Source organism: Paroedura picta, chromosome 3 (genome assembly GCF_049243985.1).
Source record: "Paroedura picta isolate Pp20150507F chromosome 3, Ppicta_v3.0, whole genome shotgun sequence".
Classification (NCBI taxonomy): Eukaryota; Metazoa; Chordata; class Lepidosauria; order Squamata; family Gekkonidae; genus Paroedura; species Paroedura picta.
Window position 1 is genome coordinate 135,575,953 of NC_135371.1, and position 11,338 is coordinate 135,587,290.

The 11,338-nt window shown below is 46.6% G+C and overlaps 1 protein-coding gene across 1 annotated transcript; it reads left to right on the forward strand.

Moving 5' to 3' along the window:
• Window positions 1-6,350: 6,350 nt before the first annotated feature.
• On the forward strand, window positions 6,351-11,231 carry SYNGR2 (synaptogyrin 2). The gene is made up of 4 exons (XM_077328104.1): window positions 6,351-6,519; window positions 7,788-8,025; window positions 8,790-8,929; window positions 10,050-11,231. The coding sequence occupies exons 1-4, from the start codon at window positions 6,415-6,417 to the stop codon at window positions 10,245-10,247; spliced, it is 681 nt and encodes a 226-aa protein (XP_077184219.1). The 5' UTR covers window positions 6,351-6,414; the 3' UTR covers window positions 10,248-11,231.
• Window positions 11,232-11,338: the final 107 nt, after the last annotated feature.

Sequence of the window (11,338 nt, forward strand, 5' to 3'; positions counted from 1 at the left end):
TGACTGTGAAAATTTTGTTCCTGATATCTAGCCTATATCATTGTAGTTTAAACCCATTACGGCGTGTCTTTTCCTCTGCAGCCAATGGGAACAGCATCCTGCCCTCCTCCAAATGACAACCTTTCAAATACTTTAAGAGAGCTATCATGTCCCCTCTCAACCTCCTTTTCTCCAGGCTGAACATTCCCCTCAACCTATCTTCATAGGGCTTGGTCCCTTGGCCCCACATCATCCTCGTCGCTCTCCTCTGTACCCTTTCAATTTTATCTATGTCCTTCTTGAAGTCAGGCCTCCAGAACTGCACACAGTACTCCAGGTGTGGTCTGACCAGTGCCGTATACAATGGGACTATGACATCTTGTGATTTTGATGTGATGCCCCTGTTGATACAGCCCAAAATGGCATTTGCCGTTTTTACCGCTGCATCACACTGCCTGCTCATGTTTACTTTACAATCCACAAGTACCCCAAAGTCTCGTTCACACACAGTGTTACCTAGAAGCGTATCCCCCATCCAGTAGGCATGCTTTTCATTTTTCTGACCCAGGTGCAGAACTTTACACTTATCCTTATTAAATTGCATCTTGTTCTCATTTGCCCATTTTTCCATTGTGTTCAGATCTCGTTGAACTCTGTCTCTATCTTCCGGAGTATTTGCCAGTCCTCCCAATTTGGTGTCATCTGCAAACTTGATGAGTAGTCCGTCCACCCCCTCATCTAGATCATTAATAAATATGTTAAAAAGTACCGGACCGAGCACCGAGCCCTGAGGTACCCCGCTACTCGCCTCCCTCCAGTCTGATGAAACACCATTGACAACAACTCTTTGAGTGCGGTTCTCTAACCAATTCCCTATCCACCTAACTATCTGAAAATCCAGATTGCAGTCCTTCAATTTATCCATCAGAACATCATGGGGAACCTTATCAAAAGCTTTACTAAAATCCAAGTAAACGACATCAACCAAATTTCCATGATCCAGCAAACCTGTTACTTGGGCAAAAAAGGAAACCAGGTTGGTCTGACAGGACCTGTTGGAGACAAATCCATGCTGACTTCCTTGGATCACCAAATTGTCCTCCAGATGTTTGCAGATTGCTCCCTTTAATATCTGCTCCATTATCTTACCCACAACAGAGGTCAAACTCACTGGTCTGTAGTTTCCCAGGTAATCCTTCCTCTCTTTTTTGAAGATTGGAATAATGTTTGCTCTCTCCCAGTCCTCCGGGACATCTCCAGTCCTTAAAGAGGTCCTGAAGATGATGGACAAGGGTTGTGCAAGTTCTCCGGAAAGTTCTTTGAGCACTCTCGGGTACATTTTATCCATCCCAGGGGATTTGAACTCATCCAGTGCAGCTAAATGCCTCTCGACAACCTCTCTATCCATATCAGCCTGCCACCCAGACACTATCTCTTGGCTAGTGCCATCTTTAGATGTGCCTAAACCTTTTGACCTGTGGGAAAAAACAGATGTAAAATAGACGCTGAGCCTTTCTGCTTTCTCTGCATCCTCCGTTAGATTGACCATCTGCACCCAACAGTGGGCCTATTGCCTCCTTTACTTTATGTTTGCTCCTCACATAACTGAAAAATCTTTTCTTGTTACAGTGGGCTTCCCTGGCCAATCTTAGCTCACTCTCAGCTTTGGCCTTTCTGATGATTGATCTACAGTGCCTAGTAACCTGTAGGTACTCCTCTTTAGAGCTCTGTCCTTCCCTCCATTTCCTGAACATTTTCCTTTTCTTTCTTAGTTCCTCTTGAAGTTCTCTGTTCATCCAAATAGGCTTCTTAGAGCTGGGCAGTCCTGACCTTAAGCTCCATCTCTGTAATAGATTGGGCAGCCCTGACCTTAAGCTCCATCTCTGTAATAGATTGGGCAGTCCTGACCTTAAACTCCATCTCTGTAATAAGCCAGTTTACATTTTACATAGGCAATGTGAAAGCTGTCACCTGCACCTTTTCTTGGACTACTCCCCACTCTGTTCGAATTTTCCTTGAAACCTATAGCATGTTTCTATAGGAAGGACTAACTCCAAGAAAATAAGGCACTGTGAGATAATAGTTCAGTGTTTGGAAATCAAGTATAGGAGTTTGATTGGGTTACATATTTGAGTAGCTATGGGGATGATAAGGATTAAGTAATACTGAATACAAGGTAAAGGTATCCCCTGTGCAAGCACCGAGTCACCCTTGGGGTGACGCCCTCTAGCATTTTCATGGCAGACTCAATACAGGGTGGTTTGCCAGTGCCTTCCCCAGTCATTATCGTTTACCCCCCAGCAAGCTGGGTACTCATTTTACCGACCTCGGAAGGATGGAAGGCTGGGTCAACCTTGAGCCGGCTGCTGGGATTGAATTCCCAGCCTCACGGGCAGAGCTTTCAGACTGCATGTCTGCTGCCTTACCACTCTGCGCCACAAGAGGCTCTTTACTGAATACAAAGAAAACCATAAAAGCCCAAGCAAGCTTATCCTTCCCATGCCATTTTCAATACCAATATCTTGCCAGTAACATGTACATGTATCTTATCAGTGTGCTTAGAATTCAGATTTCATGGGACCGCTATGCCCAGTGAAATCTGACACAGCAATTGTTCCTGTGCACCCCTCTGGGGTGATAGTGCCATCAAACTGTTTTGTTTCCTTCCAGAGCCCATGCAAACTTGTAGACCTTGGTATGTCACCACAGCCCTCGTTCTTCATTTTAATCGCAGTGATTGTATCATAGGCTGTGCCTGGCGTTATAGACAGAAAATTCAGTGACTGAATGCAAGTCCTGTATAGGTAGCACAGCCACCAACATCTCATTTCTACAAAAACCTGTCTAATGACAGTATATGGACTAGTTCTCTGTGAATCTTCTGACCCACAAGGAGCTCTCTGACTAGGAAATATTCTGTGTCCCTCCTCATACATATGGATATGCAAACAGGACAGTCCCAACTTCTGTCCCATCATGGCTCTTACAGAATGTCTATGCAGGAGATTTCCCATCTTGCCAGCTGGCAGCAAAAAGAAACACTAGACTCCACTGTGATAATGAAATTTCAGCTGCTGTCTTTGTTTTTGCATAGTAAGTCAGAGCAGTTATATCTGTCTTTGTGGCTTTCCTTCCTCCTTTGCTTCTAGCTTGCTTTGAGGTTGACATAAGTCACTTGCATCTCAATGGTACTAACGTGTATATGGGTGTCTTATTTTGAGGACAGGCCATGGGTCAGTACTAGAGCACTTTCTTGGCTCACTGAAGGGCCCAAATTCAATCCCCTGCATTTCCAGTTGAAGGGGTGAGGTAGCAGGTGATATGAAAGACCTCAGTCTGAGCTCCTGGAGAACTGCTGCCAGTTTGAATAAACAGTACTGACCTTGAAGGATAAATTCTGATTCAGTTTAAAGCAGCTTCATGTGTCCATGTGACAATATATGGCATATATATATGGCATATGCTATGCCACCCATGACAGTCTATGCACCCATCCCTAAAGTGCAACATCAAATGCCCTGCCCATTGAGGTTTGCTTTATGTCTACTTTACTATGCTTCAGAGAAGAGACTAAAACATTACTCTTTACGTAGGCTTCTGATTAAAATGTTCCATCTTTCAAAGCTATTTCTATAGCTCACTTCTAGAGGGGCGCTGTATTATAGATACATTTTGGGGCTGCTTGGTGTTGCTTTAACAGCTTGTTTTAATAGTAATCATTTACAGGTGTTCTAAAGTTATTTTATGGTATTTGGTTTTGCTTTGTCACTTTGAGGAAGCCCCAGGCCGCATATACATTTTCTAAATAAATGTATTTGGCTGGATGATTATTATCCTTCAAGAGTTGTTGGATGGGATTAATTGTATTTTGTCTTTGATGGCTGATTTTGCATTGTCAACATGTTATTTACAGCCATGTTGGTCTATAAAAGAAAATATTAAGGATACAATAAGTATTGCATGGATTATGTTATTGTATATTATTGTATGGGACAGGCTTTTTAAAATTTATGACACTGTTCCATTGGATCCACTTCAAAAGATGGAAGGTTTTTTTTAGTCCTGGATCATTAGAAAGGAGGAATTAAAATGATAGAAACCCCTAGCCTGCAGTAAGCTGCTTCTCTGTACCACACAAGAGTTGTGGATAACCAGTTCTTGGACTGAACATCAGCCCCTAATTTTGGAGTACAGAACTGTTTAGACTTTAAATTATAATGTTTCTAGTGTCGAGTATGGGGTCTGCTTCACTTCTTAAATATAGTAAAAGGTAAAGGTATCCCCTGTGCAAGCACCGGGTCATGTCTGACCCTTGGGGTGATGGCCTCTAGCGTTTTCATGGCAGACTCAATACGGGGTTGTTTGCCAGTGCCTTCCCCAGTCATTACCGTTTACCCCCCAGCAAGCTGGGTACTCATTTTACCGACCTCGGAAGGATGGAAGGCTGAGTCAACCTTGAGCCGGCTGCTGGGATCGAACTCCCAGCCTCATGGGCAGACAGCTTCAGACAGCATGTCGCTGCCTTACCACTCTGCACCACAAGAGGCTCTCTTAAATATACTTGAGTGCTTATTATTTTGCATAATATAGGAATTTGGGACTAGGTACCAATCTACAGCATATATGATTTTGTTTTACCCAAATTTTATTTTGAGGCACAGATCTATTTGTATTGCAGTTTCTTATTCTGAATTGTATCTGGAGTTTTGAACTGTATAAGTTTCGAGAAGCCCTTTGTTCACCATTGTAAAAAATGTTTTGAGGCAGGAGAATTGTTGAACACATAGCCAAAGGTGAGTAGGTGGATTTCATTGTTTTATAGTGCTTATTATGCTGCGACACTATGAATGTTCCTGGACCATGTTCCTGAACACATTCATGGCTCACAACTCTATACATTGTTACCTAGAAATAAGTACCTATAAATTCAGTGGATCTTATGTACGTGAATTCACTGGGAATTATGTGTGATTAAACATGCCCATAATTGATCTACCACTCACAGAACAGAGACAATCCAAATTTACATCTGCATACACATAATATTCCTAAAGCTTTGGGATTGCTTTACTGTGTAAAGAGATTTCTTTATTATTTTAAGATGTATATCCTGCCTTCTCAAAAATGCCGGACAGTAACAGTAAAAATAAAAGAAAGCTAACAGCACAGCTCTTAAAGTATGTGAAACAGGAACAATCAATCAAGAGTCTTAACGAGAAAGGCAATGAAGCCTAAATTTTCAAAGCTGTTCCAAAATAAGCAAGTCTTCAGTTTCCCCTGGAAAGCACCTAGATGGTGTTTCTTCTACCTCTAGAGGAACTGGGGCTGGGGGCAAACCCGATGGGGCCTAGCAGAGCACAACTGCACACCTGCATTCAATTCCCCCCATGTGTGCACCTGTGCTCCTATGGACGTGCAGGCCCATGGCCAGAATTAATTGGTTAGAGAGGCATTTTTTGTTTTGTTAGAGGGGGCAGTTTAACAAATGGGCATTCGATGGTGCTGGTCCAAACACTGGCACCACCAGCTCCTTTCTGGACTAACCCCAAGAGGCCTGTATTTCAAGAGAGTTGAATAAGAAACTGAGAACTCTCCATGTCTGCTGCACCCCAAAATCAGGTTTGGACCATCATGCACCCCCACATTCAGGAGACTTCCCCTTTGAGAGGACATGTGTTGTTCCAAAGTCCAGTTCTTGAGTCAGATGCTCCAAATTGGGGTGCTCTCAGGGCAATTGCACAGCTGGACACTGGGGCCAGGCTGCACCCCAAAACAATCTTTGGTCCACCCCAAATGATACATCACCCACAATCTGGAGACTGTCCCCTTTAATTGGGAACTTTCCATGCCCACCGCTCCCCAAAATCAGGTTTGGACCACCACACCTCATTCGCCCCACGGAAAATCATTTTGTTCGCTTCCGCAAACTTCGAAAGAATGGCAACTGGCATGTACGATGGGCTGAAGCACGCAAGCATGCTTTCCCTCTCCCGCAGGCTGCCAGGCGCCCAATTCAGGGGCTCTGCTGAGAAGGCCACGTGCGGGGCCCCTGGAACCGCGGAGCCCGTCGTAGCGTGTGCTGCAGGGGGCAACAACAGCCGAATGGCCTTGGAAGCGTGGCCGCTCTGCTCAGGACGGCACCGATCCCAGGGGGGGCTTCAAAGAAAGCCCTAAGCGAGAGCGACCTCAGTGTTGCCTGCTGCTGGTGGGAAGAGGGGCTACTGCCCCGTAGGCAGCCCCAACGGAACCGCCGCGGCCCCTGCCCAGCCCATCGATCCGGAGGCGGCCGAGAGAGCGCGCAACCTCCTCCGCTGGCTCTCGGGCCAGGTCTCCTCCCCGGAGGCGGGGTTATGGGCGCGCAGGCACAAGTTTGGCCGAGGCGGACCCAGCGAGTTCCGGGCCGGGAGGAAGGCACTGGCGAGCAGCGGCGGAGTCATGGAGAGCGGCGGGGGCGTCTACGGGGCCGCTAAGGCCGGCGGCACCTTCGACCTGTGGCGCTTTCTGCTGCAGCCGCAGGTGGTGGCGCGCCTCCTGAGCGCGGTGAGTGGCGGCGGGAGTCGGCTCGGGCGCCAGAGGCTGCGCCGCTCCTCTTCCCCCTTTCCCGAGCGGAGTCGGTGCGGAAGAGCGGCCGAAGGAGTTGGCTGGGCTGGGTCGGGTGTTTCCGGAACAACGGACGTGGGGCCATTGCATTGGAGGGCCCGTGGCGGAATCCGCCCCTGTGCCGTAACATGCCCTGGGGCGGAGGAGCGTCCCGCGCCGCTGTCCGAGGAGGGTCTCTGCTGGCCCAGGGCGCACTTCCAGCCCCGGGAGGTGGCGACTGGTCCACGGGCCGCTGCTAGGCGGCGATTCGGTCGCTTGCAAAGTGCGGCCGGCTGAGCTTTTCGGGGCGGGCTTGCAGGGGTCTCCTCTGGCCGAGGGCTCCGTGAGGGAGACGCAGGTGCCCTCAGGCGCCTTTGCAGAGCGGCCTTCCCCCGTGCGGCGCCCTGGAGGCGGCAGAACCTTCGCGCTGCGGGCCGGGATTATTAGACCGAATCGAGGCCGCTTCTTGAGGCGCGGGCCGGTCATGTGGGTGTCAGCTGCTGGGCGAGGGGGGAAGGAGGCGGGGGCGGCGCCCTTCGGTGCTTGTTTACTAGCCAGTGACAAGCAGACGAGGTTTCATGTTACGACGGGAGGCCGGCGCGCTGCTGGGCGCGTCTGTTCATTAGACCGGGAGAGGGGCCCTCTCAGTGCTCATTCGCTTCCGTAGACGATAAGGAAGAGGGTAGCTGCTAAACTGTCAGGCTCCAGGCTTTCTCTGCTTTCTGCAGCTGCGTGCTTATATGTGACCTGCCTTAGCACTGTTTTTTTTCAGTACGTATGCCTAGCTGTTGACTTGTAGCTAAGACAGCAGCAGTTCGTTTGGGGAGCCTTAACCCAAATCTAGTGGGACCCGACCCCCCCCCCCCCCCTCAGATGGTGCCTTAAGTATTATGTAGCCTTCTGAGTTTTGTTGTGGAGGTGCCTTCAAGAGCTTTCACTTCCTTATCTCCACCGTACTGCACAACTTTTCAGTCTCATTTCGGCAGGGTAACTTGCACTTGACTGCAGTTATGCATCTCTTCTGAGTGTGAGACAAGGCTTCTGGAACTCCATAGTTTGTAGCCTTCCGTTTTGGACAAACACACATGAGAATCTTGCAAAAGTAGTATTTCCCTAGGTGTTTGGTGGGAACTGTTAATGGCTTCATACTCCATTCTAATTAGGTTGTGCCCCTGCTGAATTTCCTCCCTGCACAGTGGAAGGTGCTAGCTTTGTATTCTTCTTTGCAGGTATTTGCACTCATAGTTTTCTCCTGCATCATTGGGGAAGGCTACACCAACCATCATGGCTCACGTCAGCTCTATTGCATCTTTAACCAGAGTGAGGATGCCTGTCGGTATGGCATTGGAATTGGTGTGCTTGCCTTCCTGGCTTGTGTATTCTTCTTCATGGTCGATGCCTACTTCCCACAGATAAGCAGTGCCACTGATCGCAAGTACCTCGTTATGGCTGACTTGGGCTTCTCAGGTATTTAATGTTCAGAGGAGTGGACTGAAGCAGCACATTGAAAGGCTGTGCATTCGTACTGCTGCTCCTTTTCTCTCCCAGCTCTTCCTCTCCAAAGTCATATGGCTGCCCTTGTCTTGCTGTCAGAATGATGTGTGTGTTTGGATCTGGCCTGGTGCCTGCTGGAGCCTGGTTTTATGAAGGCACCCTACAGGAGAAAAGGCTTGAGTTACAACACACTGATACAGCAGTTCTTTGGCAAAGGTGGTACTGGATCCTGGTGTTCTTCAACATGAACAAGTGTGCTGCATGCCCTGAATACAATGTGAGAAGTCTTTTGAATGAAGCTTCTAGACAGTGTTAAGCACACCCTGAAGAACAGGGACTTCAGTTCCTGCACTGACCAGATCTTGGACTCTGTGTGAAACCTGATTGAAGTGCTACACAAAGAAAACATCCTTATGTGCTATTATGTATTATATATTTGTGTACTATTACATGAAGAATAACATTTCTAGACAAGTCAGATCATAGCAGAAGCTACTCTCTTAAGTGGTAAAGGGGAAATAACAGCAATGATCCCCCAGCAAGAGGGAAACTAGAAAGAGCAGAAAATGATGCCTGTCACCTGGGGCTTAGCATGTGAGAGTGAATGGGGCTTGGATGCTGTACCTTCTTCCAAACTAGTGGAATCCCAGAACAGAGGCTAATAACAGTTTTTGTATACTATTCATATGTTGTAGTACTGTCATCTGTTCCTAAACATCCTTTTTCCCCCTTTCCAGCTCTCTGGACCTTTTTGTGGTTCATCGGGTTCTGTGTGCTGACAAACCAATGGGCATCAACACCCCCTGGTGACGTACTAGTTGGGACTGATTCTGCTCGTGCTTCAATTGCCTTCAGTTTCTTCTCAATTTTCTCATGGGTGAGTGAGGATTGCTCTGGCCCCATAGAGTTCAGGCTTGAATCCTATTAGCCAGTTCAGGAAATTGTCTAGACTTGTTGGGGAGTGGACTGGGTAAAAAAATAATTATGGCTGTTATAGCGCATTCATAAGGGACGGTACTGTGATCATAAAGCCATGAATTTTCAGCCCCTTTTGGTGGAAAAATTTGCAACACATGAAATTCTGCAGAACTCAGCCCTCTCTTTCTTTGGCCTATTTCCGCAAAGTTAAAGAAGAAACAGGAAGTACTTAACAAATATAAAATTAAGATGCAGAAGTTATTCTTAGTGCAGCTTGGAGAGAAGTGTGTAGTGAAGAAAGCTGTATAATGTCAAATCCTCACTCCACAGAGCCTAGGCTGAAAGCAACTTTATATTAAGTTCAGGACCAAGATGGAGGCATTGTCAAAGCTACCAGAGAACAAATCCATTAAATGTTGGAGTTCAATCCCATTTCAGACTCAGCTGGAAGAGACATTATGTTGGTTTGCCCTAATCAGACTGGGATAGGCCTGGCATGTGTGACCGAACCCAGTTCTGATTTACATGAGAATTTAAATATAAGAAACTGTAAAGATAATTTACCTGGGTAAAAGCCTTTGTGGGCTGCTGCACTCTGTACTCCCTGGAGTTGAACAGGCCAGCATAACCTCTGGGGTGCACTCTTTTAAGTCTGAAACAGGTTACTGTTCAATTTCCCCCTACTTTGGCATCTTCTTCTAACAGGGATCTCTTTGCTGCACTTTCTGCCTTTGAAAAGAAGGCCTTTGCCTTATGTACCCTCTTGAGGACAGAGTACAAATCCCTAGAGTAGATAACACTCCAAAATGATAAATCTTTTAGATTCTGCTTTTAAGCTCATTAGCTCTGGTGGAACCAGTAAGAGTATGTCAAACCTTTATTCTGAACTGGCAGTGTTGTTGGAGGGGATTTTTGTGTTAAGATCTGTTCTAATAAGGGAGTGGGTAAAGTTCTGTTCAGGGGAAAAGTTATTCGTTCAAGTTCAGTTTGAGTCATTGGAAACAAACTTATTCTCTTCCACAAGAGACTTGAGTAGATGAATTTCCTTCTTGGTCAAACAAATCACTTTTTCTCCGCAGGGGCTCCTGATAATTTTTGCAGTTCAGCGCTACCGCATGGGTGTGCAAGATTTTGCCCAGAGTTACATTGACCCAGCTCCAGACCCTGCAACCCCCTACTCCAGCTATCCGAATGTCAGCCCTGAAAGCTACCAGCAGCCACCCTTCACTCACATGAGAGAGGACTCAGAGGGCTACCAGCCTCCGCCCGTGTATTGATCTGCTACCAATGTTAAAGCAGCTAGCAGGGATGGCCATGTCAGTGCCATTGATTCACTGCTTGTTTGGGGAGGGGTTTCCACTGTTAAAGTGGCAAGGGTGCCACAGTGTTGTGTGCGATAGGTTCCGGGATATTCCTGCTCTCCACTGGCCGTTCTGAAAGTAGCTTCTCTCAAAGAACAGGCTTTATATTCCTTTTGGCTGTGGGCCGTATTCTTTAGGCCTGTGTGTGAATTATAAAGGCATAACAATGGCTGAATCAGTGCAGTGGAATCCTCAAGAGCTGGCATCAGGCCTTTGTTGTAGCTAACTCTTGTGATGGGTGATAATACATTGTAGAGGTGAATGTGCCAATCCTTTGTTTTCAAGGGAGACCCTTGACATTGCTAAAGACTATGCTTATCCCAGAAGTGCCATTACCCCACTGCCTAGATAGCCTTTATTTTTTACTATATTCACAGCTCCTGTGTAGGGGTTCAACTCCCTTAGCTCCTATGGTGCTGCTTTTCTAGGCTGGATGAAATAGGTACAGTGCATCCTCAGCACCACTGGATGGGCTTGATGCCAAAGCCTAGATCTACAGGCCTTTTGGGTTTTATAAAACCACTTGTGTTAACGATTTGGATTTAACTACTGTAATATGAAGAATGGAGGTTAACTACTGTATAGCTTACCTATTCAGCCTTAATTAAGAATAGGAGAGCAATCAGGCTCCTCTCTAGATTACGGGTCTCAGACTGAGCTGCAGTGCACATATTATGAGGTAAGAATCTGTTTCTACTCTGAAATGAAGAAACAACTTCAAGTTTTCAGTGCAACTTCCTGGATAAATAAGGCTTGCAGGAAGGACTATGGTCTCCTTCCTTGCAGTATCCAAAATGTACGTGTTACAGAAAAATTGTTTTCTAGTAGCAAGAGGCCCACAAGTTGGGAGAGGATTCAGCTGTATTAAGCACATGGAAATAAATCTTTTCACCTCTGTCACTTTGCTTGGGTTGCACTGTCTGATTTGCCTTCACAATCAGTAAGATCATAATACCCCTACAATATGGCAATACAGCTAGGAAGAAATGGTGTCTGTAAAGAACATA

What these genes read in the sequence shown, in the direction of transcription:
- SYNGR2 (XM_077328104.1), top strand. Translation starts at nt 6,415, where the DNA reads ATGGAGAGCGGCGGGGGCGTCTACGGGGCCGCTAAGGCCGGCGGCACC. An exon ending in TGGCGCGCCTCCTGAGCGCG is followed by an intron (nt 6,520 to 7,787) that starts GTGAGTGGCGGC and finishes TCTTCTTTGCAG; the next exon opens with GTATTTGCACTCATAGTTTT. An exon ending in TCTTCTCAATTTTCTCATGG is followed by an intron (nt 8,930 to 10,049) that starts GTGAGTGAGGAT and finishes TTTTCTCCGCAG; the next exon opens with GGGCTCCTGATAATTTTTGC.